Consider the following 26,943-nt stretch of genomic DNA (forward strand, 5'->3'; position numbering starts at 1 on the left):
GAACTGCATCCTACTTTGCAGAAAGTCTTTTCCATGTGTTTAATGAAGCAAAAGGGCAGAAAATGAATAAATGCATTCGTTCCTAGCATCATATTATTATTACTATTATTACTATTATTACTATTATTATTATTATTATTATTATTATTATTATTATTATTATTACTGTAATGGCCCAAATATAAGCAGCATTTTTTTCCAAATTCCGATCTGGAAAAGTGAAAGTGCGGTTTATATTCATGGCCTTATGATATCGCTGCTGAAACAGCTGCCCAGGAGGGCCATTGGGAGTGCAGGACAATGGCATGCCGCACACCTATGACTCCCAAGCCTCCCCAAGCTGTGAAAATGAAGGGGGAAGGGGGGAAGGCTGCCGGCAAAGCGGTGCAGCTACTCCCCCCCCCCCCCGAAGCAGGCTGGAAGTGTCGGGCAATGGCGTGCAGCCTGCCTGCCGCTCCCAAGCCTCCCCTGGTGTCAGCTTGGTAAGTTAGTGCTGGGAGGCAGTAGTCTTGGATGCAAGTGTGCAACGTGCTCAGAACTGGGCACCCCCCGCCCCTCGTTCAGGGTGGTAGAGCCAGGAGGTGGGCCACACCCATAAATAAGCCTTGAATTTAAAGGTGCAGTTTATTTGCGGGTGTGTCTTATATTCGGGCCAATACGGTACTATTTTATATCCATGACAGGATTCACATGAGAGTTAAGGTATGGCTATGCCCCAGGAATGGCAGTCTTCAATAAAGGCAGTGTCCATTTCCTTGAATTTGTTCAGTTCTTCTATGCTACTTGCCTCATCGCTGCTTTTGGTGGTATTAAGAGTCTCCCAGTTCAACTGTATTTTGTGTTCCTTAGCATGTTGCAAAGTTGTCCTTGGCCCCTCCCTTAAGCATTGCAGTCCACCCCTCAGGTGCCTGTTGCACACTGGTGATATTCACCCATAGAGGCTCCATGGACTACAGCTTGCATCTTTGTTCTTTTCTATTAGTCATACGTCACATAATTTTATAGGAGAAGGTCCCTGTGGCATGCCTCGGGTTACATGTTTTGCAGTGGCTATCGCTACATCTGATTGTGCCTTCTCTTCTCCCTACGTTGCTAGGCTGACAACTTGGAGAGGGTGTCGGTGCCTGTGGAAACGCAGCTGCCTGCAGTCTCTGCAGACTCCTTGCCCTGCCAGCTTCGGCCCTGCCCAGAGAAGAGGGCTCCACAGCCAGCAAGTTCCTCTGAGACTCCACAGGGGCCAGAAGTTGCTTCTGCCTTCAGCGAAGGCCTCTCCTCCTCTCCGCCATCCAGGGACACTGAGAAAAGAGGCTGGTCCGAGGACAACGATGCCCTTGAGGCTGTTGCTAATGGTGAGGGAGGGGATGGGGCTCCTGCATGCTCACCCATTTAAGAAATAGTTTGAATTGGTCTACCTTCTGTAGAGTGGCTGCCAGATGGGCAGAGTAAAAATAATAAAATTGTTGTTGTTATTACTAGGCAAGAACTGGTTGTGGACAAGGGCTATGTTTATATATATGTATGTAATATATATATAATATTTTTATTGATTCCCCCCCCCATAACAAATATGCAATGTCAGTAACATTCGACAAGGGCTATGTTTTGAGCTGTTCACAAGAAGTACCACATCAAAATTGGGTGGAGAATTCAGCATCCTGAAAAGCTCTTCTTTTATTTTAAAAACAAGGTGTTAGCCTAGGCTTGAAATTGTTCAGGCAGCAAGAAAGGCCATGGCTGGGAATGCCTCTGCCTGAGATTTACTGTTGGTCACAGTGGATAGTACCAGCCTAGATGGACTTGTAACTCAGCTTGGTATATGATCTGTCCACCGGGCATTGTGTAGCCAATCTCAGAAACTGATAGAGGAGTGGAACAGTGTAATTGTTCGCAAAGGCAAGGGAGACGTGGGTCTTGTGCTCTGCATAGCTCTTTGCTGCTCTTTGTGATTGGCAGAAGCCTAAACAATTTATGTAAATTTGCAGAAGGTATATTAAGTTGCATAAATGAATTTTAACATTTCAAGTGCACGCTGCCTCCGGTGCATCCTGCAGACTAATGTCTGGTTGATCTATTTCCAACTCCTCCTACCTGACCCCAAGAGACAAACCCTATTTGAGAATTTAGGTCACATGCTGGGCTCTCTAGCTCCCTGGTCACATTTCTCTGGCTTGCTGTTGCTGAGGATGGTGCAGAGGCGGTACTCAGAGCATCTCTATTACTGTCATTACTGTCATTGCCTTTGCTTCCCCCCCCCTCCCAGAACCAGAGCCCACAGTGAACCTGACGTTCGTGAAGAACGACTCGTATGAGAAAGGGAACGATTCTATGGTGGTGCACGTTTATGTGAAGGAGATTCACAAGGAGATGTCTAGGGTGCTCTTTCGGGAGCAGGACTTCACGCTGCTGTTCCAGACGAGGTATGGCGACTCCTGGTTCAGAGGCCAAGTGCTTTTCCTTCCCAGAACTGGACTTTGCCAGTTAGCTGGGATCGACAGCGGGGAAGGGATGGCTCCTGTCTGTCTCTTTTGCCTGAGCTTCTTTCTCTCTTTGCAGGGATGTCAACTTCTTGCGACTGCATCCAGATTGTGGCTCTCAGACAGTATTCAGGTGGCAAGTGAAACTCAGGTACAAGACTTTCCTTCTCTGCACTAATGGTATAGGCAGTGTTTCTGTTGCTCCTCCCCCACCTGCACACCCAGCACCAATCTGACACAGCTCATCTCCCTTCTGAAATAAGGTCTATGAATTAGTATATTAGAAATCAATGTACATTACTTTACACTGGGGCCCCAGGCCTGGGACACTGGACAGAAGAGGCGCTCAGGTATCTCTTTGATGATATTGTAGATTTTTAAAAAAAGGGGTTCTTTGTCGTCTGTTACTATGGCTTTGTTTTGCTAATGCATACCAGCAGTCAGACATAACAAAGCCTAGCTGTCCCTGCATCATAATCTAAATAAGCCGCCTACCCACTTTTCTGTTCTGTGGCACAAGAAGCAACCTTCGTATTGATCACACACTGCCGGGCAGCCCCGTCTAAAGCGTGTGAACTTGCGCAAGTTGGATTGCTACTTCCCGCTTTTACTTCTGCGCTGGAGAAGTGGGTACACTCTCCTGTCCCCTCTTTCCTTACTGTGCCACGTGGACACAACAGTGCCAGTAGCCTGAGCCCAATTTGCCAGAAATTGTAATAAGGTGGGCAGCCTTTAGCATGGGTTCCCTTTTGGAGAAGGTTTCCCCCCCCTCCTCCCACCTTCCTATGTAATGGGATTAGCACAGTACAGTGGTGCCCCGCAAGACGAATGCCTCGCAAGACGGAAAACCCGCTAGACGAAAGGGTTTTCCGTTTTTCAATGCGCTTCGCAGGGCGAATTTCCCTATGGGCTTGCTTCGCAAGACGAAAATGTCTTGCGAGTCTTGAGATTTTTTTTTCGCTCCCCACCCCCTTTTTCTATGCCGCTAAACTGCTAATAGCCTTTTAGCAGCTAATCCGCTAATCCCTTAAGCCTTTAATAGCCGCTAATAGCCGCTAAACCGCTAATAGTGCTAAGCCGCTAATAGGGTTGCTTCGCAAGATGAAAAAACCGCTAGACGAAGAGACTCGCGGAACGAATTAATTTCGTCTTGCGAGGCACCACTGTACTTTGGGAGTTACGCTCTTCTGTGATGCCGAGACACCCTTAGTTTGGTCTACGCCTCCTGTTCTCTGATCCCTGGTTGGGTTGCCTTGTTTTTCAGGAACCTCATAGAGCCAGACCAGTGTACGTACAACTTCACCCCCGCTCGCATCGACATCTGCTTGAAGAAGCGGCACAGCCAGCGCTGGGGGGGCCTCGAGGCTCCTGCCGCACGAGGTCTGCACCTTGACTTTTGTGAGCTCGCCTTGTTGGGATTCTTGAGGTTTGGCAAGGATGCTGGGGCTTCAGCGTCAGATCTTCTTATTAGTGTTACTATTTGTGAACTGCCGTGTGATCGTAAACCACCCTCTATGATCCTCTGATGAAGGGAGTTATAGAAATGGTATGAAATGAATGCTGTTGTTGGCTGGGGATGTTGAGATCAGCAAATACTTGGGGAGAGGACCAGCTCTAGATGGAGGGTGTGAAAGAGGATGGATGCTCTGATGTCTGCATGGAATCCAGAACAGGCTCCCCACCGTTTCTTTTTAAGCAAGGAAGGGCAGCAGGGCTCACTGCACAGCAACCGTCCCGGCGCTGGCGCAGTGAAGAGCACGCCGCTCACCTCTCTGTGCACATGTGCTGCTAACCACAAGCCCACTTTTCCCCCTTTTTAAGGTGCAGTGGGTGGTGCGAAGGTTGCCATGCCAACAGGCCCTACTCCCCTGGATAAAAGCCAGCCTGGAAGTAACCAGCACCCGCTGTCCACCAAGGAGGAGGCACGAGTGGGAGAGAAGGAGAAGCCGCGAGCAGAGGAGAGCAGCCTGGACGGCGTAGCCGCTCGGACGGTGACGGAGCATGTGCCAGTGAAGCAGGAACCACTCGTCCCCTCGGTGAGAACTCCTGGCCGGCGCTGGGAGTTTCGAACCCCGGTCTCTAGGGCTCAGGCAGACACGCCATCAGGGGAGGTGGTGGGCTGAAGGCAGGAGCTGCTTGGATTACAACAGGTTTGAACCTGGCGCGGATTATTACAACGGCCAGTGAGTTAGGACTGAGGAGTTGCAACAAAATGTTGCTTGTGGGTGGGACAATGTGTTCCTGCTGTTTGGATGGAAATAGCCCTATGGCTGTTTTTTTCTGTTTGGTGCCTGAAGGTGGAGATCTGGCTGGCTATTAGCCAGCTGAATCTGCACCTTCCAGACCACCTCCTTTCCAGCATAAGGGGAGCCATTCAGCGAAGGACCATTTCCTGCACTGCCTCTGAACCAGGGGGAGTGCGAGGAAATATCCTGACCTTGCATCAAGTTGAGGCAGGGAGCTTGTCACCACCAAAGGACACTCTACTACTACTACTACTACTACTACTACTACACACACACACACACCCACCCTCTGCCTGCCTACCTCTTCCCCTTCCTAGCCAGGAGGGATATGGGAGAAGTCAAACTTCTGAAGATGGAGGCAGTGCTGGAACTAAGGCTGTTAATAACTTCCTTGGACATGTGAATGCACATGTGAGCAGTCGTGGGGGGGGGGATAACAGGGGTGGAAGGAACGTTGCCATCACGTTAAAAGCACTTCTGCGCTTCTGCAAATCTCAGGGTTCCCCTAAATCTCAGGGTGCCCTCATGCTTTGCATGGTTGTTGCTGTTTTGGATACGTAAGGATCGGCATTCATAGAATGCGTTTGCTTTTAGCATGTGGGAAGTGCACTGGGTGATGTTAGTTAAAGGAAAGTCAAAAGTAATGCAGAATATGCACTTAAGAATTGCTGGGCTGGGTCCAGCATTTTATCTCAGCAGTTGTGTTTTGACAGTGGGCAGGTAAAGTCCATTGGGGTAGTTTCTACAGAAAAACAACAGAGGGCGGTACCTCCAGCAGCAGGTAATTGGGGGTATGCAACTGATAAGGCTGAACCCTCCATGTACGGGTGTGATTCTTGCTGTCCATGCCAGCGAACAAAGAGCATATATGCGATCTTCTAATTAGGGTGGATTAGCCATTTTGGGGGAACTGCTCTGTGTATGAATAATAAATGGTTTTTTAAAAAGTTCAATGTGAGCAAGGCCTGGGTTTCTGTGCCTGAGAGAGGAGGGGGAAAGTGGGGTGGTGATCATAGAAATCCAGCATGCAGAGCCTGGAAGCTGTGGGCAAGACAGGGAGCCTGGCAACCAATGGAAGCTGCCTCCTTGACTGTGTTAGCATCTTCCCCTCCAGCCCAAGCCAACATGCATGGTCCCACCCATGACTCACAGCCCCGTCAGCAGCGAAAGCGTGGAGGAAGAGGAGGAGGAGGAGGACAAGAAGGTGTGCCTGCCGGGTTTCACGGGGCTGGTGAACCTGGGCAACACCTGCTTCATGAACAGTGTTATCCAGTCTCTCTCCAACACCCGGGAGTTGCGGGACTTCTTTCATGGTAAGCTGTATCTCAAAGTGGGACCGGGGCTGGACCTGTGTCTGTGCGTTACATGGTTGGCCTTCACCTTCCATCACCTTTTCTCTCTCTCTCTCACTTACACCCCTGTAGATCACTCCTTCGAGTCCGAAATCAACTACAACAATCCCCTGGGAACTGGGGGGCGCCTGGCTATCGGCTTTGCAGTGCTGCTGAGGGCGCTTTGGAAAGGCACACACCACGCCTTCCAGCCCTCCAAGCTGAAGGTGAGGTATCCCTGCAGAAGCATATACAGTGGTGCCCCGCAAGACGAATGCCTTGCAAGACGGAAAACCCACTAGACGAAAGGGTTTTCCGTTTTGGAGGTGCTTCGCAGGACGAATTTGCTATGGGCTTGCTTCGCAAGACGAAAATGTCTTGCGATTCCTGGGGGTTTTTTTTCGCTCCCCACCCCCTTTTTCTAAGGCACTAAGCTGCTAATAGCCTTTTAGCAGCTAATCCGCTAATCCCTTAAGCCTTTAATAGCTGCTAATATCCGCTAAACCGCTAATAGTGCTAATCCGCTAATGGGGTTGCTTCGCAAGACGAAAAAAACGCTAGACGAAGAGACTCACGGAACGGATTCTTTTCGTCTTGCGAGGCACCACTGTATAGGCTGAGAGGATGAGCTGGCCAAGTGGGCAGCTGGAGGCCGTGTGTTTGTGTGTGTCCACGCATGCCTATGTAGTTTTGCTGTGCAGAGGCAGGTTCCCAGTGCTTGTGACCAAAAAGTTGCTTAGGGTTGGGCTGTGCGGTTTGTAGCAAGCTTGATTCTCAGGGAGCCGCTGGGGGCATTAGGGGGCAGGGAACAGCTTTAATCCCCTTGCAATAGTTTCACTAGAGTGTCACTAGCATGAGTTTGACCAAACTGCGGGACGCAGTGGAAGATAGGAGTGCCTGACGTGCTCTGTTCCATGGGGTCCATGGGGTATCTAATCTGTGACCAAAAGTTCACAGAAGACTGGGGAAAATTTGTGGAATATCTGGAGAGTATAAATGAGGGTCAAATAACGCTAGAGGGATTTAAAAAAGCACTGTGAAACGCGAGAAGTATTGTTAAAAGGGAATAGAAAAAGAAAGGTTTAAATAATGACAATACAAGCTTATGAAATGCGTAAATTAATAATGACTACGAAAGATTTACGGAAAAGCTGAAGGAAGTCCAGAAAAGAAAGATTTTGTGAAAATTGGATGTGAAATTATTGTGTGATTTGTTTTTGTTGTAAATTAATACAAATTATTTATTAAAAAAAACAACGAAGAGTTGGACACGACTAAACAACAACAACAACAAGACTGTCACTTGCTTTCTTCCATGTGTATTTATAGTTACTGTATGCTCCAAGCAAAGTGCTGTTCTGGGGAGCACTGTTAGCAGCGAAAGCAAAATTTATCTGCTGTCCCTGCTACAGAGTGGGCCAGCGCTCCGCAGGGGGGGGATCCTTCATGGGTTGGAGTGTATAAAAACTACACACACACATACCTGTGTGTTGGAATAAAGGGCATTTTATTACTTGGGAGATTAATAATGATAAATTATGCAAGCACAAACCATTTTTGTGCCTTCTGGCTAGAAATGATTTTGGATCGCTGGATGCCACCAGCAACCATTTAGATTCTCAAGCAGGAAGCCTCTGGGCTTTAGGAAAGCTCAATCCGGACTGTCCACACTTCTGAAGCTACTTGTCCGGGTAGTTATTGTTTTTCCATATAGCTCTTGAGCCCATTCAACTCTCACTTGGCACTTGCCCCTCTTTCCAGTCCCGAGAGGACAAGGGGAGCACCATTTGCTGAGAACTGCAAGTGGGGAGAGTGCCGCCGTCCTCAGGTTTTGCTTGTGGGCTTCCCTTGGGCACCTGGTTGGCTACTGAGAAGAGGAGATTGTATCTGATGCTAGTAGACCCATTGAAGTCAATAGACATGACTGACTGACTTAGGTTCATTAATTTTACTGGGTCTATTCTGAGCAGAGCTTAGCTGGATACGACCCAGGATGCTGGACTAGATGGCCATTTGCTCTGATCTGGCAGAACGTTCGTTCTGATCGTGCTGTACAGGTGTCTGGTTGCTTATGACGCTCCTTTCTTCCTGCAGGCAATTGTGGCCAGCAAGGCCAGCCAGTTTACAGGCTATGCTCAACACGATGCCCAGGAATTCATGGCTTTTCTGCTGGATGGGCTCCATGAGGACCTGAACCGCATTCACAGCAAGCCCTACACTGAAACGGTAGATTCAGATGGACGACCTGATGAGGCAAGTCTTTATATACACATATAGAATATATACGATGGCCCAGTGGAAGTTGGGAGGCCTTGGCTAGGCTGAGCCTGAAGGACCTTTGCTCACCCCTGCTTTTGTTCCCTCACTGCTATTAACTTGTTTTTGACCGCTAGATTGTTGCTGAAGAGGCCTGGAAACGGCACAAGATGAGGAACGACTCCTTCATCGTGGACCTGTTCCAGGGCCAGTACAAGTCCAAGCTAGTGTGCCCTGTGTGTTCAAAGGTAGTGTGCCAACTCGTTGGGTTTCCTGGTTGCTTCGCAGCTCTGAGCCTGCTGCGGGGCAACATGGCCTGCATCTAAAGTTGCTTTTCCTCCGCTAGCTTGGCGGGAGGTGGTATTTACTCATTTTACAGTGATTATTCACTAGCTTGGACCATATCCTCCACTCCACGGTCCTTGTGTCCTGCCGTCAAAGACTTTGGTGATCCTTTGCTACTGACACCTTTACCAGGCTGCCTCCTTCCTTTGGTTGCTGCCCTCTGACCCCAGACTCACCATTTCTGTATCTCTGGGCTTTGCCAGTGCCTCCAGCACTATACATTATGTCCAGGGGGTGCTGATTGACTGTCAAATCCTATTGCTTGCAGGTGTCCATCACGTTTGATCCCTTCCTCTATTTGCCAGTCCCCCTACCCCAAAAGCAGAAAGTGCTGACGGTCTATTACTTTGCCAAGGAACCGCACAAGAAACCTGTTAAGGTAAGAGCAGCAGCATCCCAGCTGCCCAGGAAGAATCCCTTTATCTTGTGCTCTAAGCGCCTTCAGAATAGTGTCTATGTCACGAGCGGCCTTGAGCTTTAGAGATTTCTGAAACTCAGTGGGACATACGAGCGGAAATAACATCTGCTTTGAGAGGCAAAGCAATATGTGTCGGGGGCAGGTTCAACTCAAAATATGTCTAAATTGCAGTAGACAGCATGTGAAAGTAGGTGCACCATGGGTACAGCTTTGATTGGTTGGCTAATCCAGTGAGGTAAGCCGGGTGCAGTTCAGGAATTACATTGTCGAAGAAGTAAATGTTAATGAGAACAGGGAGTGGGAGGGAAGGCTGGCAGGGTTACACACCCTGATATACCCACCCCAGCACATGCTCTCTTCCAACAGTTCCTGGTGAGCATCAGCAAGGAGAATTCCACTGCCATGGAGGTGCTAGACTCTGTGTCCCATAGCGTGCGAGTGACTCCTGATAACCTGCGCCTGGCTGAGGTGAGGCATGGTCTGGCTGATTTCTTGTGTCTGAATGCTGCTGAAGCTGTGGTTCTAAGGATTCTTAGCAGCAGTGAGGCTTGTTCACTGCATGGAAGCGTCTTGGCATTCAGATCACCTCTGCAGCTTTTTCTTTCTGTGGGTGCCATGTCCTTTTCACAACACGAGGCTTGGCTGATCTCCCCTGGCTGTGGCTGCCCAGGTACCAGAGAGCCATTATGTATACAGGAGGTCTAGTGACCTGGCAGCCAAGGTTTTTGGCAGAAAATTTCCAATCAATATGCAAAATTTGGCTCCTCTTCTTGCCTTAGCTCTTGCATCTGGCCACTTCATTGGGATCCCTTACCTGCAACCTCCAGAATTTCATTTGAGTGCCATCAACACAGAACCCTACCTCTCACTAGGCTGTGCGTGATGTATTGTGTGTGTGTGCGCACTCACACACACCTCAGTAGTTGTGGCATGCATTACACTGGGACTGTACACACACACATATTTCTTGCTTAAAAATAAAAAAGGCTGACCACAGAGCAAATGGTGCTGCACTCAAGACTTAATCTGTACTAGGCCCCACCAGGAATAAACTCTGGAGTGTCTACCAAGGAAAAGACCTGGACCAAAATCCTGTTTGTTGGATGGAGCAAGGGGTGGGGCAGGAATTGTCATGAGCATATGGAGGGTGCATATGGAGACAATGATGGTCTATCCACGCCCTATTTCTCCCATATGCTTACAGTTAGGGAATTAGACTAAACTAGTTCCTTGCAGCATATGTATCTACTGTTGCATGAATCTCGTTGCAAATACCTCCCGCTTCTTAGAAAAGTGCTGCAAATTCATCTCACTTTTCCTCCTCTTCTTCCTCCTACCAGCAAGTTCTCAATACTCCCTACTCCCCAAATCTAACTGTGTTATTGTTCCAGGCTAAGCTAGGACTCTAAAGACTCAACCCAGAGAGTCCCTCCTATTCCGTTCACACATAAAAGGATCTGGTTACTCTCCCGCCACCTTCCTTTTTTGCAGCTCTATGTCTGTCTGTCTGTCTCCCCACCCCACTCGGTCCTCATCCTGACACAGTGCTGTTCTAATGAGGCTTTACTGCCACTAGCACAAACCTATATAGTAATAATGAACATTTTCCAGGTGAATCTTTGTACCCAGAATAGCACCGTGTGTGTGTGTGTGTGTGTGTGTGTGTGTATGTGTATAGAAACATGCACATGGTATCAGCAGAGTTGGAGGATTTTTACTGAAATGGGGAGGACAAGACTTTAGGGTGTGCGCTCAGAACTGCTCTGAGGATTTGGCATTCCCGGTGGGCATGGCAAAGCTGTTCAGCTGTTGGAGGAAAAAAGGAAACTGGAGGAAGATGAGAAAACTGAGTATCCTGGAATGGGGCCTGGAATGGGGCCAGCTGGAAATCCAGAACAGGTGCACCGTTCACCACAACATTTTGTTGCAGCATTTGTTGCATACCCTGCTTGTTCAGTATTTGATTTATTTATTGGATCCAGGCCAAGCTTATCGTTCCATCTTGGACAGTCCACGTGCCCCGGGAAGCTCAGAAGCAGAGCAAATTGCTTTTACCCTGGTTAGCTCTCTACCCCACACCCCAACCCAAGCACCTGGTGGTCAGAAGTGCATTGTACCTGAACCTGAAGCTTGCCCTTATGTGTGAGACTAGAGGGAGGAAAGGGCATCTTTTGGGCAGGACTTCACCTCCCTTTTCCCCTTTGGTTAGGTAATCAAGAACCGCTTCCACCGCATGTTCTTGCCTTCGCACTCGTTGGACACGGTCTCCCCCACGGACCTCCTGCTGTGCTTCGAAGTGCTTTCTCCAGACCTGGCCAAGGAGCGTGTGGTGGAGCTGCAGGTCCAACAGGTAAGTGCCAGGAGCTTCCATTACACCCTCCATACAGGTGTACGAGAAGGTGATGGAAAGAAAGCTCTTAGGCTTTCAAGGTGAAACCTACACATTCTGTCCTGCCACCTTCCCAGTACAGGTGCCCGCCGCTTCCCAATCACCCTAAGCAGGCAATTTCTCTCCCCTAAGCGTCCTCAGGTGCCCAGCGTTCCCATCACCAAATGTGCCGCCTGTCAGAAGAAGCAGCAGTCGGAAGAGGAGAAGCTGAAGCGCTGCACTCGGTGCTACCGTGTCGGCTATTGCAACGTGTAAGCCGCCCCTTCTTTTTTTCACCCTCTCCATAGCCGAGAGCCGTCTCTTGCCCCCAGGCTGGGCGGAGTGGCTGCGTCAAGCCCCTGCGGCCCTCTGCATGAGACTGTTTTTGTGTGTGTTTCAGAGTGTGCCAGAAAACACACTGGCCCGACCACAAAGCTTTGTGCCTCCCTGAGAACATTGGCTTCCCCTTCCTCATCAGCGTGCCGGAGTCACGCCTCACCTATGCACGGCTGGCCCAGCTTCTGGAAGGTTACGCGAGGTAAGGTAGCCGGAGTATTGGCAGCGCTCTTGGGCGCTTGGCCAGCCGCCGCTGCTTGGCTCGTTTTGTAGGCTTTGGCCGAGGCAGCGAGGAAGCTTCCATTTCCTTCCTCAGTGCCAGCAGCACATTCCCTCTTCAGAGGGCTGTGTGACCTCTTAGCGGACGGCTTTTCCTCTCCCTGCTCAGGTACTCGGTCAGCGTGTTCCAGCCGCCATTCCAGGTGGGCAGGATGTCGCCAGAGCAAGGCTTGCAGCACCAGCCTCCTGAGAAGCCAGAGGCGCTGGCCCGGAGCAGCAGCAGCAGCGCCACAGTCGCGTCTGCCTCTGCCGCCGCGGCTTCTGCCACCGATGAGGCCTCCACCGCCATGGAGTCGGGAGACGGGGCCAGGGCCCCACACCTGCCGCAGGAACCCCAGCCGTCTCTCTCGGCCCCTGAGCTGCAGCCGGAACTGGGGGACGCCAGCGCTGTGAGAAGCAAGGTCCCCGCAGGAAGAGGCTCGGGACTGAGCTTGGATTCGGGCTTCTCCGAGCCCTCCCTGGACACACGGGCTGACAGCTTTGTGGAAAGGGAGGGGCCCTTTGAGAGACTCCCCAAGCCGGAAGGTAGGCAAATCTGAATGGGCCTTATTTAAAGCCCTCCACCCTACACGGGCTGCTACTTGGGGCGTCTGCATTCCCAAGGGGTTTCTCACCACTTTCCGGTACGGCTGTTACGCCGGCGTTCCTTAGGGCTGCTTGTTGCACAAGGAGCTCTGTAGGCAGAAGGCCAATTTCCCAACAGCCTGTGCTCTCAGATACCAGAAGCCAAATAATAAGAAGGAGGAGAATCAAAATAATAAATTCAAGCAACTTTATTAAATGTTTTTGTCCCCATATTCCCCAAAAGCCAAAAGTGGGATTAGGAAAACAATTTATTCCACATGCCTCATGCTGTGGCTTCTAAGCAGCAGAACATAACACAGATGACAAGAAGCAAATACGAATACCCTGAAGCAGGGCCGTTTCCTGTCTTTTGTGCGGTTCCTGAAGACCCCAGCCATCTCCATGGCTTTGTAGATGAAATGCTGTCCCAGCTGTGGAAAGGGGGATAGGTTGGCTGAGCAGAGGAAAGAAGGGGCTGCCGGCTGAGCTGCTGCCACTCACCATCCCTCCCTTGCTTGCCTACAGCTGCCATCCCAGGTTACCAGCATCCGGCTGAGGGGCTGAGTTCCCACGCTACCCAGTTCTACATCAACAAAATTGACGCCGCTAACAAAGAGCAGAAGCTGGAGGACAAAGGTGAGGGTTAAAATCTCAGGGTTCTGAAAGCAGTGCCATCTTGGAACATTTGGCTCGGCGTTTTGAGAGGGCCCCATCCTTGCTTGGGGAGCTCTTCTGTGGTGATCGATCTAATCTGTTTACCCAATGCAAGGTGCTGTTGAGTCCCTAAAGGATTGCATGTATGCTGCTGATCAGCTCTAGCTGGGGCTGTCTCTCCTGGGCTAAAATTATGCACACTCTGCACAAAGTCTGCTTTCTGTGTGAATCATACAGACCTGTATTTATTATTCCACATCTTTCTGGTAGCTATGGGGAAGGGATAAGAAGCTGTGCAAGGCACCAAGAACCTGGCTGTTGGAAATCTTAGTTGGGTGTCTTGTCCCATAGATGACTTCTCTTAGAATTCAGCGGCCCTTGTCGGTCTCAGGATGCTGATTTAAGGTTCCCACTACCACATTTGTGTGGGATACAAGCAACCCACCCGAAGGAGTGCCAAACGAGCACAAGTTCTGGGGAGGAAAGTACAGTCCTTGGAGCTGGAATTCCTGGCTTTTCCTCCTCCAGCATAGCTGACGTTGACCTATGCTACACAGTTGCAGAAACAGACAATGGGGCCTGCAGTTGTTCCTTTTCTGCTTTGTCTTGGGTATCTGTCCCCACACTCCTACACCCAGTCTTTCATTTTAAGCGGCCTTGGTGGCTTTCCCATCCGTTACTTGGAGGGCCAGCATGTGATCTAGTGGAATGTTTGGCTGCAAGCTCCGCTTGGGTGACTTTAGAGTGGAGTAATCTCCTTGGCCTGACCCCAGTCCCATCCATGTGAAATTTGGGCTTAGTAGCAACTTGCTTTGCAGGATCATGGTGAGCTATGAACAAGCTTGCAAATCTCCCTGCTCACAAAGAATTGAAACTAGCTTTGATAAGGAATTGCCTCCCTCTTCTCTCATGTTTCTTGCTCCATACACCCTTTCTATGTTCTTAAACAGGAGAAAGGTGGACTGCGCCTAGTTTGGTGGTGGCCAATATGACCACCCTCTAGAAGTTATGGCGTACAGCTCCCCTAATTCCAGGCTATTGACCTTGCTGGGCTGGAGCTGATTATGGTTTCAGTCCACAACTGCTGGAGGCCCCACTACATTGGCTACCCCTGCTATGGTTCTTATTTCTTGGCTGTTTGTTTTTGGCCTGGTGTGTTTAGATGGGTAGCACCATCCGTAAACTTCCATATCCTTGCAGGAGATATCCCTCTTGACCTGACAGATGATTGTTCTCTGGCCCTGGTTTGGAAGAACAACGAGAGGATGAAGGAGTTTGTTCTGGTAGAGTCCAAGGAGCTGGAGTGCGTAGAGGATCCTGGCTCTGCGAGTGAGGCAGCCAGGGCAGGACACTTCACCCTGGAGCAGTGCCTCAACCTCTTCACCAAGCCAGAGGTGTTAGCCCCAGAGGAGGCCTGGTAAGAAAGGGTTCTCTGTGGGCAGGGACAACTCCCAAAGTGTATGCATAAACGTATACACTGTGCAGCTAGTTTTTGGGTTCAGATGTCTAGCTTTTGTAGGCTGGGAAATGGTTACTGCTTCCAAACACTGAAGTGATAATAGGATCGTAAAGGTAAAGGTACCCCTGCCCATACGGGCCAGTCTTGACAGACTCTAGGGTTGTGTGCCCATCTCACTCAAGGAGGCCGGGGGCCAGCGCTGTCCGCAGACACTTCCGGGTCACGTGGCCAGCGTGACATCGCTGCTCTGGCGAGCCAGAGCCGCACACGGAAACGCCGTTTACCTTCCCGCTAGTAAGCGGTCCCTATTTATCTACTTGCACCCGAGGGTGCTTTCGAACTGCTAGGTTGGCAGGTGCTGGGACCGAACGACGGGAGCGCACCCCGCCGCGGGGATTCGAACCGCCGACCTTTCGATCGGCAAGCCCTAGGCGCTGAGGCTTTTACCCACAGCGCCACCCGCGTCCCTAATAGGATCATAGATTCATGGAATTGGGAGGAGACGGCCAGGGGCCATCTGATCCAGCCCTCTGCAATGCAGGAATCTCAGCTAAAGTATCCAAGACAGATGGCCGTCAAGTGCTGCACAGTAGGGACTGTTGGGAGTTTGTGGAGGGCCTGAAGAGGACTGAGAGTTCTGTTGAATTCCTGGGCTCCTCAGGCATGCTTCAGCATGTCCCACATACAGCCACGTTCTTCTCTGAAACCACGTCAAGTGGAAGCCCCCTTCTTCCAATTAAAGAGCTCACATTCTCCCATCAGCTGAATGCTGCATACTGCAGCTGTGATCAAAGCCTGTTTCTAAACCCTTTGATCTCGGAAACACAAACAGGATGCCTTGGTCTTCCGTAGTGCGGCAAAACAGGGGTTGGTAAAGAGCAGAAATGGCAGCAAGGGAAGCTAACAGACCCCCCCCCTTTCCCCCGCGCAGGTACTGCCCAAAATGTAAGCAGCACCGTGAGGCATCCAAGCAGCTCATGCTGTGGCGCCTGCCCAACGTCCTCATCATACAGCTCAAGCGCTTCTCCTTCCGCAGCTTCATTTGGAGAGACAAGATCAACGACATGGTGGATTTCCCAGTGCGGTGAGGAGATGCTGCTGCGCTTTGTGTTCCTTTGCTCCCACTTGGACTTCACACAGGAAAGTCCAAGGAAAGCATCTCCCTCCACTCCAGGCCTGGATCAGATGTGGCTGCAGTGCCGGGCCCTGTCTTAGCACCAAGGGTGTTTAGCACTCTGTATGCTCAGGCTATGCTTGTCAACCCTTTTCTCTGCATTTACGTCCCATGTGGCAAGGAGGCAGCCTAACTGGCCACCCCGCTGTTTGGAAGGGAGGGCGGAACTGAAGTTGGGCTAAATCTTTCGGGAGGGGCAGGAAGCATAGGCTGGTGGTGCCTTCATGTTGAGGCCACAGCACATTCCTCTTTCACAGGTGAGAGCCTGCTTCATCGGATGCATGTGGTGGTCAAACATGCATCCTTAGGTCCTCGGTTGTGGTACATGTGTATCCACCATGTGTCTGTTGAAAGTAGGCTCAAGCTACCGCTAAGTAAACTTGATCCATGCTGCAACCAATTCCAGTGGCTGCTCTTCTGAAAAGCTGCCGGTTTGGAACAGAGCAAGCCAGGAACACCTCGCTCCCAGTCTTTAGTTTGTTGGGATAGGGAACTCAGCCCACTTCTCAAAGCAATCTGCAGACTTCTTCTATTGCCTGGCTTGAAACACATATAGCTAGGACAAGTTAAGACAGCTGTGTGCCTTATTCCTATCTCTGTCCCCAGGAGCTTGGACCTGAGCAAGTTCTGCATTGGCCAGAAGGATGAGCAGCAGCTGCCCATGTATGACCTGTATGCAGTTATCAACCACTATGGGGGCATGATTGGTGGACACTACACAGCCTATGCGCGGCTGCCCAGTGACAAGAACAGCCAGCGCAGTGATGTGGGTGAGTTGCCGGGGCGGGCTTCGTGTGGTCTGGTAGCCATCGATTGTCTAGCCAAGTTCCGGCCATTGATGTAGAATCTTCTCAGAGACCTACACAAGGAGAAAGATCTTGGCCAGGGCACTCATTGCTGCTTTGATAAGGCATCAATGAGGAAGTAGCAGGGTCTTCCTCCATAGTCAGTGCTGAATGTTTCAGGTGCAAGGGAGGAGAAGGCTTCACATTTTAAGTAGGATTTAGGGCAAGAAAAGGCTTTCTCCTCAGCACAGCTTGGCCTCCACCACTCCTTTGCAAAGAAAAATCATTGCCCTTCCTCCTTTATGATGGGAGAGGTCTTGATGCAGTGGTGCACATGCACAGTCAAAAAGAGCTGGACCCCTCTGTACTAGTAAGTTCCAGGGAGATTGTTCTTGTTATTGCTTCCTCAGCCTTTCAGGATTGAATTTAGAGCCAGGTCCTCACATGGTAGGATTTTGGAAGACTCTGGGAAGCAGGTCTAGTTTGAGTGTTTTAAGGATATACAGTGGTACCTTGGAAGTCAAACGGAATCCGTTCCGGAAGCCCGTTTGACTTCCGAAACATTGGGAAACCAAGACACGGCTTCCAGTTGGTTGCAGTAAGGTCTTCCAGCCAATCAGAAGCCGTGTCGGACATTCGGGTTCCAAAGAACGTTCACAAACGAAAACACTCACTTCTGGGTTTGCGGCATTCAGGAGCCAAAACATTCAACTCGCAAGGCGTTTGGGATCCAAGGTACGACTGTATTGTTTATTTTATTTTGAGTAACATTATATAGAAGTGTTTTCTAAGCAGAATCTTTTTCTTCTTCACATGTTCTGCATGTGAGCAATCTTGACCAGTCGGGTTGGTAGCTGGTTACTTTTTCCTTCAAGAAATGAGATACCGTTCTGGCACTCATGGCTTGTCGACATGTAGGCATTGTGGGCCAACGACCTTGTCATTCATGGGAATAGGGCTGCCATGCCCTGCACTCCCTTCTCCCTCCTAACTTCCAGTCAGTTTGTTCTTCCCATTGCTTGGGAATTTGCTGACAGTGGGATTTGGTGGAAGGGAATCTGATGAATCCCCAATACATGCTCCCCTCGACAATTAAATACACCGAAGAATAAATAGTCGATTTAGGACTTGTGAATATGACAGTAGTATTAGAGAGTGTCCATGTAGGTGGGGAAACATTTCATAGGTTCACATAGTGACAGGACCCCACTTGCCGGCTTCATCGCTCTCAGTTAATTCTGGGGTGTCCTGGCATCTTTGCAAAATCCCCCACAAGTCTGCTAACCTGTGCCAGGGAAGCAGGACCCATGAATGCACATTGGACAGCAAGGCAAGGTTGTGGGAGCTACCACATTGGTAGGTTGTGGGTTAAATTCGGGTGGGTGCACTGGGTAGCTCATTCCTGATGCATGGGAGACCTGGAGACTGTGCTTGTCTTCCTGCAAGAGTGAAGGACAGGTGAGGATCAGGCAGTGTTGCCTCATCAGTGGGTCACAGAGCTAGGTGTGCTTATCCCTTGCTTGTCCCCTTTCACAGGATGGCGGCTCTTCGATGACAGCACCGTCACCACAGTGGATGAAAGCCAGGTGGTGACGCGATACGCCTACGTGCTCTTCTACCGCCGACGAAACTCTCCAGTGGAGAGACCCCCACGGGGGCCACCGCATCCCTCAGACCCTCGGGCCGACATGGCCCCATCTGCCGAGGCAGCAGCCAATCAGGTGAGGGCTTTAGGGGGAGCTGCCTGTCTTCCCCGCCTCAACAGGCCTGCTAACGGGCCTCGCTACTGCTGATAGAGGAGCCAAGGGACTGCTGGCTGCCCCTCACGGCTCTGGCTGAGCTGTGGGCCTCCTTCCAACAGTTGTGTCCTGGAAAAATGACAAGCATTCAAGGCTGTCAGGGGAAGGTCTTGATAGAAACAGAGAGGCCCTTCTCAAGAACAGGAAGGCTACCCTGAGCCGAAGGCGCCTGCGGGTGGGTGGGGAATTGGCTGGAGGGGAAAGATCCCCTCAATATGGAGGGTGCCGGCTTCAGAGTTGTGGGTGACAATAGCAAAATAAGCTGATGAGGGAATGGTGCCAGAGAAACTGCAATGCCATGGTTCTTGAGCAGCCAAGGTGTCGTACTTTAAGGGGTCTGATTCCAGCACTGTGGACTGCTGTGCTCTCGGCGCTGCTGTTGGCTTGAGAGCCTCTCCTTTCTCTTTCCCCTCAACTCTGTTCCCAGCCATTAACATGGTAGGGACCGGGGAGGCGGAAAGCTAGCTTTCTGAGGCAATGCCAGCCACCTTGGACAAGAGCCTCCAATGTGCACTTAGGTTGGGGGCACTGGCGTCTCCTGGGGTTCTGCCATGTGGTGTGGTGGCATCCTGCCCAGGACAGCTTCCTGGGCAGGGGTTAAGCTCCGAGGCCGTGCTGTGGGGCAAGCCGCATTGTTCTTGCCCTTTCTTGCTGGAGCTGGGCGGTGTGTTTTGCCCCTGGCCACCTGCCCAGCAAGCCAAGACCGATTGGAACCACATGGCCTACTCAGGAGGAGAGGATGCAAACAGATCCATTCAGAGAAGCTGCCAGAGGGGCCTGCGTGCCTTAAGCCAAGATTCCCTTTGTGCCTGTGGACTCTGGCAGCTGACCCGTGCAGCGGAACTGGCGCCTCAAACCAGCTATAAAACATCACCCTCCCCAACCAGCTTTAGAATATGGGAGGTCTGGAAGCAGCAGGAACCCCCTGTGCACAGATCCCAAGGGATGGAGTGGGGAAGATAAGACAGATTCTGCCCGCCTTTAAACCTCTGTCTAGGAAATCACAGTGATTGGCTGACTGGTCTGAATGATCTTTCTGTACGTGGAAGAGCTGATCTGTGACTGGTTACTCTGCAACTAACTCCTGTGCAACTGTGTCGTTATTGTTGTGGTTTTTTTAAAAAAGAGAAACAAGAGTGATTATGATTGGCTGCCATCTCTGAATGTTCCTCATGGTTTTTCCACTTGCCAAAGCTGAGCTGTTGATTAGCTGTCATCCTTCCGAAAGATCCTCATGTTCCCACCTGCAAGCGCTTGGATGTGACTGCCTGCCATCAGATCCTCATGTTGTCACCAGCAAAAGCTCAACCGCGATTGGCTGTTTATGAATGATCCTCGTGTTCTCACCCAGTGTGGCTGAATGGTCCAGTGCATTTGCGCATACAAGGAAGTCTGGGCTGTGATGACTTTGGTGACTGGGTCTTTTGAAAGGATTGAGCTGGTGCTGACGCTTGCAGACGGGGGGGGGAAGAACTCTGACCCCAGCCAGCCAGCATGGATGCCTCACTCTGACAAGCTGGGGCTCGCTTGCCCTCCATCCTTCTGTGGCTTGTGCTGCTCACTCTGTCCCTGGGAGGCCCCCGTATCTGAACTGCTGGAGCTGTATAGCGAGGGGGGGCAGAAAATCTGTGGGTCCGCGGCAGAGAGATCTGCCGTGGGAAAGGTGCGCTTGCAGGCAGGCTGTTCCGGGCAGGGGCAGGGCAGCGTGTGGGTGACTGAGGGGTTTGCCGCTGTGTTCTCACCAAGTGCTGACGCAGGTTTCCACATCGCAGGCTTCTCTGCTCTGGCAGGAACTGGAGGCTGAAGAGGAAGCTGCCAGGAGGCTGATGAGGAGCCCTTGGAGGTCTTGCAGCCGAAGAACAAGGCACCTCGCCCCAGACTGCCCCGATGAAGGCCGTGTCCGATACTTTGTCCTGGGCACCATGGCAGCCATTGTGGCACTCTTACTGAATGTTTTCTACCCACTCATCTATCAGACCCGCTGGAGGTAGTAGCAGCAGCCGCAGCAGAAACGGCACCCAGAAGGAGGGTAGCTGACTCGCCTCAGCCTTGGCTCTCCTCCAGTTACACCTTTGTGATGAAGGCCTTGGATGCTCCCTGCCAGGGTGGGTGCAAGAAGAAGCCCTAGTGCCAATGCCTCCCCATCAAGAAGCCCTCAAGTCTAGGACCTGCTCTCTCCTGCTTGGCCCGTGTCCCACATGGATTGGCAACTGGGAAAAGGCCCTCTAAAGCGCTGCGGCCTTGTAAGACTTTGGCCCGCGTGAATCAAATCCGTGAACTCCAGCAGAGGCTGCAGAGCTACAGACATTAGTCTAACTGGATGGGAATCTGTTGGTCTTGGCCGCTCGCTGCCTTGCGATTGCTCCTCTGTATTGAGTCGACAGCTGCCCCCTGCCCTATGTGCCTAGTAGTTGAAGGTTGTGACCTCTTACCCAGTTGGGCATCAGCGCCGTGCTTGGAGGCGGGGTGGAAAAGAAGTCCCCAGGCATCTGTTCCCTCCTTGTTTGAGGGAGTGAGAATGTATTGCTGACTCTTCCGAATATTGATGTATTAGGTTCCCTCACCAGGATAGTGTTGGTTTTCAGCCAACTGCATCATCATCTTTTTTTGTTTTGTTTTATGGCATCTTACAAATCTTTTTACCGAGACGTGATACCGCAGTTCAGCTAAATGTGCTTTAGCACAGGGCCCCAGCTAAAGAGAAGACACTACTTCGACTTGCCTCACAGCTCCCGTACCTGTTTCTGAACGCTTAGGCAATGTCTGTGTGCACACGAGGAAACAGAAGTGTGTCTCTGGCGTCAGAGTCGTGTGGCCTCGTGTTCTTTTAATCTGGCCCTGCAGGCTGTGTGGCTTTTCCAGTGCACTGCAGGATCCCTCTGGTGCCTCTTTGACTACAGGTTCAATCCTGAGTACTCCAATTTAGGCTCTTGGCTGTGGCCAGATAAGTAAGAGAGAGCTTGTGATCCTAGAGCCCAGGTCTTATTCTTCGCGACACCCCCTCCTTGGTTTGTGTATCATTATTGTTTGTTGTTAATATTATACTCATAAACATTACGCAGCTCTAACAACATCATCTTGCACATTCTTCCCAGCACTTTTCAGAGAGGCTCCCCCACCCACCCACCCCCGTCCCTTTCGTTGCAGGGAGGGAAAGGGATATGGCTTTGTCTCCAGTGCCCAGTTTTCAGACTGTCTAGTGGTGGTACTCCTGCTGTGCCCCAGGAAGCGGGCAGTCTCTAGCCGCACCAGTGCCAAAGAGCACAGTCTGATCCATGTGCAATTCTGGTGAGGACGTCCCGACCCTAAGGAAGTCATCCTCTGCCAGCTGGGTGGATAAAGGCATCGCATTGTGCTGTGGGAAAGCTTTCACTGTGTATTTATTTATTGTATTTAATAAACCTAAGCTGTTCTAAAGAGATATGGATGGGCTTCTTTCTTTCCCCAGCTGCTCCTTTCTTTCAGCACCTGCTTTCTAAATTTAACGGGGGTTCTGCGCGTCCACACATGTATCTTCCCCCTGGCTCCCAAGCCTGTCCAGTCTTAGCTGTTGTTGCTACTGGTTCACAAGGGGAACCAAGGAATTGGTTGGGCCGCTCGTTGAATTGTAGCGAAATAGTACTGGATAAATTCTTTTGGTGGTGATAACTCTGTAGCTCTGTGTGTTCTGTAGTTTGGTGCAAAGCTCACTTGGCTGTTTGAGAGTTTCGGTGTTTGTGCAAAATAAGAAACACGTTATTAGCCTGGATATCTTCAAAGAAGAGTTCCAGAAGTGCATGGGCAATGTCTAGTGAAATCCGTAGAAGAGGAGCTCAGTGGGATTTCAAGTCACTGGTTAGGGTAGCTTTTTTGCCCTTCCTCATTATTTGCAGAAGCAGGATGCACAAGCTACATGCCCTCTTGCAAACTATTTGATGATGATGATGATGATGATGATGATGATGATGATGATGATGTGGGTCACAGAGTGTAGGTTTCCTTGGCACGCGATTCTTGGGGTGGTGGGGCAGTTTTGTGTAAAATAGACCCGGCTCTAGGCGGATAGCTGACTCTTCAAGCCTGGAGCAGGAGAGAATTATGAGTAAGGCTTTGTATGTGTTACACTCAGAAATACTGATTTCTTCCTAAAATTTCCTAAGATTTGACCGTTCAATAACACCAGTTCGTATTTGGGTGCCTGCCTACCAGACACCATGTTTAATTGTGCCACTTAATTGAACAATATACTGATGAGACTTAGCTATAACTGCTCACACTGAAGGGACTGATCTGGCTTGCATTACTGAAACTTGGGTGAGTGAGCTGGATGGGTCCCTCTGGTTAATAGTACTGCACCAGGCCAGACTGGGGGCATCGAGGGTGGTAGTGGTTTTACTGTCCATAAAAGCACCATCTCCTTTGCCATAAAACTTACTGGTGTTGGGAAAGGCTTAGGGGGTTTGCCCCCAGTGTTAGGCTAGAGAGACAGATTGGGGTGCTGCTGGTCTCTAGAATGCCCCCCCCCCCCCGATTCCCAGTAGTGTCCCTGATCAGGCTGGTTGAGGTGTTGGAATGACTACAATATCCATGCAGAGGCTGCAGCTGAGCTGGCCCAAGACTTCATGACCTCTGACAGCCATGGCTCTCTCACATGGTCACTGGCCCAACACATCAGGCAGGGCACACTCTTGATGTAGTCTTTGCTCCAAGTGATGATAAGAGGGATGGACCAAGGAGGTGGGCAATGATGCATTCCCTTGTCATAATCGGACCATTATCTAGTATATAAAGCGCTTAACCAGGTTACTTGTAAGATTGCCTTATCTCATATGTGTCCACTTGACTGCTTTGATCTGCAGATCTGGCACTGTTAACAGGTGCCACATAACACTCATTCCGTATTTGTAAGAAATCAATCTTGTAGTGCAGTGGCAGCCACACCTTGGAAGTCTCTGCCTATTGACATCAGCCAGTACTTCACCGTACTCTTTCTGGTTCCAGCTGAAAACATTTCTGTTTAGGCAAGCCTATCCAGACATGTGGAAATCTGACATGCTTTTTAATCTGGGTTTTACCTTATTTTATATTTTGTTTATTTTTGAATGCTTTAAATAGCTGTTTGGTAACCATTTTTTTTTAACATAATTGTAACATTTTGCTTTTGTTAACTGCTCCGAGGTTTTCGTTGCAATCAAGCAGGTTATAAAACTCATGAACGAAGTCAGTGAATAAAGTTTATATTTATATGAACTCTTTCCCCAAAATCTGTTTCCGGACCTTCAAACAATGTGTGTGTATATAGAGATTTCATATTGGAAACAGACATTGAGCTTCTTCCACGGCAGGGAGACGTTTGCACCCTTTGCGGCTGCTCTCTAACGCTTTGTTCTGTTTGCAGGGAATTAGCTCGCCACCCTTTGGAACCAGCCTGGCCCCTGAAGTTGCTCCCGCACTGGCACCAGAGGGGGTCGCAGAGCACCCCGCTCCATCCTACAGCAACATGGAGGAAGTTGACTAAGTCGTTCTGCACTGGGGGTGGGTGGCGGGTGGGGTGTACATAAGAAGGCTTTGTTTTGTGGCTTCCCGCCCTACCCCGCCCCGGCGTCCCCCCTGCAGTGGGAAGGAGGAGGAGCTGCTGTGACCTTTTCTCAAGCACACAAGCACTTTCTGCTCCACCCCCTTCCTCCTCCCCTGCAAGCTGGAAAGGTTTCCCTTCGTGTCCCCCTACTAGAGGCTGCCCTGTGCCGGGGGAGACCCACTGAGTGCCCCCGGTGCGGCAGTTCCTCCTGCATCTCCTGCCCCAAAGGTTCTGGTTTGGTCGCCTTGCACAGAGGCAGGGGAGCTGTGGCCAGCCCTGCGCTCCTTGTCTTGCATACCCAGCCTGTTCTACTGGGGGTGGCGGGTGGGGGTGGGCGTCATTGGTGTCTGCCCCTAAGGGGCCTTCTCCCGATTTGCCATACCATGGGTGCCTGCTTCACAATATTCCACAGCCCGCCCTCCCCTTTTTTTTGCCTGCCCTTTCACTTTCCCATCTGCTCCTTCTTGGTATCCCAAGCTCAGGACACCATGGCTGCAAAATGGGCCTTCATGACAGACGTATGCATCTCCCAGTTTCCTTGATTTCCACACCCACCCACCCCCCTTTCACCAGCATTGCTTAGTCTGGCAGTTTGGGTAAAGAAGGCTGTCGGGAGGCACCTGCTGCTATGCCTTCTCCTCCTACGTGGAAGGCATGGAACTGCGGCTTGGCCTACTACTTGGCTGCCTGCCCCAGAGTCGGTTTGGATTTCTTGGCCCCTTGTGACACTTCCCCTGGGGTGAGGAACCACTGCCAGTACCATCTCCTATTTAAATGTTTGGCTCCCTGTTCCCTTTTATCCATGCTTGGAATTGCTGTAACCAAATGAGGCTTGTCCTGGGCCCATTCCCAGGGAGGCCTCAGTCTTGCTCTGTCTTTGTATAAAGTTGGTGTTTGTCTTGGGTCCCGAGTCATTAAATTCTACTCAACGCCGCTTGTCCCTGTGTCTTGTGTGCTATTCTGTCTGCTGCCATGCCACCCTGGCATGGGCTCTCAGCCTGGGCAACACCGTAGAGATAAAAATTGCAACCTGAATTAGAACATTCATTCTTTCTGTCTCCTTGGCGAATACCTTCTGGGAGCTGGGGAAAAAAGGAATGGTGGCACTATTTAACTTCTGTATAGAAAGACTTGAATTTATAGGAAAGGGCCTGTAGATCAGGAATTCTGAGAAGTATGTTATGCTCCATGTGCATCCTTACGTTCAGATACCAGGAATTTAACTTTTCCTTTTCCCTGTGATTCGCGGAAGGTGTCTTAAACAACGCAGAGTCCTTTAACGTAACACAGATAACTATGACCAAATATATTCATCACAAGAGTGATATAGGTAGTGCTAAGTGTAACAGACAACTGACTGATTTCTCATGTCTCTAATTGAAATGATAAGTCTGCACGTGATGATAAAGCTTTCCGTATGAGAAACTCAGAAGTTGCCATGTCAGATAAAATATTCTGCAAATGAGCATTTCTTCTGATGTGGTAATGAATAAGCTCTCATACAGAGAGGCTGTTGGTAGGAGAAAGACCGCATTATCCTTACAGGTGGGATGGGAAGGATGCTAGATTGTGTGCCGGAATTTCCACTTGAAAAACAAGATGTCTAAAAAACAGTTCAAAAGAGGAGATAGTGTTGCATTCTGCTTTTAAAAAAGAAAAGACAACACACAGAAGCTTCTAGAGTGGGGGGGGGTGGCCTATCAGACGCTGTTGGATTTCAACCCCCATCTATCCAGCGATCGTGACCCCCCAATGGCCAGAGGTACAATAGTAGCTGTAGCCTGGCAACCGGCGGGGGCTGCAGGTTCCCTACCCCCTGAATATTTGTCGGAATAAAAATCCATTGGTTTCCTGACATGTTTTCACTTCCTGCACTGAAATTATGCCCCTCCTGCCAACTTGCCTCCTAGTGAGCCCCACTTGATTCTAATGCACGTGAGCCACAGAAATCCGGAAGTGGCTTTGCTTCAGAGTGAATGAAAGGGGTGCTGTGTAGCCCAAAGGAAGAACATGTTTAATATCGGGAGCACATAACAATTCAAGAAAAGGGTGGGCAGGACCTGGGAAGTAGCAGAGATCCAGCTGTTAGTAACCGCTGCCAGGTTAATGTAAAAAGAACTGGGAAGACAAGAATGGACCAGTGGCGTTCAAAGATGGCTGACAGGCTTCCACTGCCGGACACAGGTGGTCTGCTATTGCTGATCATGCTTCAGATGGAGAACTGGAGGGGAGTTTACATGGAGCAGGAAGGAGTCCAAGCAGTCCTGAACCACCACCTTGTATGAGCTGAGGGCCAATCGAGATGAAATGGTCGGAACTTGGCATGAAAAAGGGGCATATGGCTGAGGAGAGTCAAATCCCCTCTGAAGGCTTCTTCCCCCCACATAGCCCCAATCCGCAAGTGCCTTTTGCCCTGGCCTCAGGGAAGGGAGCCCATCAGAACAGCAAAGCACCATGTAGGGATGGGAGTCGTTTTGCTTTTAAAAACCACCTTCCCCATTGTGCTTCTATACATAATTGGACAAATGGACTTGTCACCACTGTGAATAGTTTATTCTGAACTGCCTGCACCAGAACGTTTCCCAGAATGGTCTGTGCAAGAGGAGGTTCTTCCGCAGGGAAGCCCGTTTTTTGTTAAAAAAAAAAAAAGGTTTTCTGCAGCCGGAGGGTTTGGAAACTGCTGGACCACGCTGTCTCTGCGATGGTGGCCTTGCCTTTGATTCTCACACTTTCCTATCTGGCCCAGGGAAGATACAATGTGCTGCTTCCTATTGGAGAGGAGGCCCCAGAAATATCCTTGGCCTCTTTTCGCATCACAAAAGGGAGCAGCGGGCGGAGGCTGTGCCTCAGCCTATTTTTCTAAGGCATTAACCCTCCTCGGCTTGAGAAAAGGGGCCT

At 50.4% G+C, this 26,943-nt stretch overlaps 1 protein-coding gene across 24 annotated transcripts in view; it reads left to right on the forward strand.

Annotated features, from left to right (window-relative positions):
* USP19 (ubiquitin specific peptidase 19) overlaps positions 1-24,979 on the forward strand; it is a 45,512-nt gene extending 20,533 nt beyond the window's left edge. For 7 of the 24 annotated variants that reach the window (XM_083424631.1, XM_083424620.1, XM_083424621.1 and 4 more), the window contains 21 exons: positions 1,097-1,349; positions 2,261-2,417; positions 2,554-2,625; positions 3,739-3,872; positions 4,296-4,510; positions 5,835-6,033; positions 6,145-6,278; positions 8,146-8,304; positions 8,445-8,555; positions 8,921-9,031; positions 9,437-9,538; positions 11,280-11,420; positions 11,592-11,710; positions 11,839-11,976; positions 12,163-12,578; positions 13,143-13,253; positions 14,472-14,688; positions 15,662-15,814; positions 16,511-16,674; positions 18,226-18,410; positions 20,261-21,907. In XM_083424631.1, coding sequence (XP_083280757.1) covers positions 1,097-1,349; positions 2,261-2,417; positions 2,554-2,625; positions 3,739-3,872; positions 4,296-4,510; positions 5,835-6,033; positions 6,145-6,278; positions 8,146-8,304; positions 8,445-8,555; positions 8,921-9,031; positions 9,437-9,538; positions 11,280-11,420; positions 11,592-11,710; positions 11,839-11,976; positions 12,163-12,578; positions 13,143-13,253; positions 14,472-14,688; positions 15,662-15,814; positions 16,511-16,674; positions 18,226-18,410; positions 20,261-20,479 — 3,510 coding nt within the window. In that variant the 3' untranslated portion in view covers positions 20,480-21,907. Of the gene's footprint in view, positions 1-1,096; positions 1,350-2,260; positions 2,418-2,553; positions 2,626-3,738; positions 3,873-4,295; positions 4,511-5,834; positions 6,034-6,144; positions 6,279-8,145; positions 8,305-8,444; positions 8,556-8,920; positions 9,032-9,436; positions 9,539-11,279; positions 11,421-11,591; positions 11,711-11,838; positions 11,977-12,162; positions 12,579-13,142; positions 13,254-14,471; positions 14,689-15,661; positions 15,815-16,510; positions 16,675-18,225; positions 18,411-20,260; positions 21,908-23,865 lie in introns of those variants that run through there. The other 17 variants (XM_083424641.1, XM_083424640.1, XM_083424624.1 and 14 more) reach the window with 7 other exon arrangements.
* Positions 24,980-26,943: the final 1,964 nt, after the last annotated feature.

Source organism: Podarcis tiliguerta (assembly GCF_965153285.1).
Source record: "Podarcis tiliguerta genome assembly, chromosome: 2".
NCBI lineage: Eukaryota > Metazoa > Chordata > Lepidosauria > Squamata > Lacertidae > Podarcis > Podarcis tiliguerta.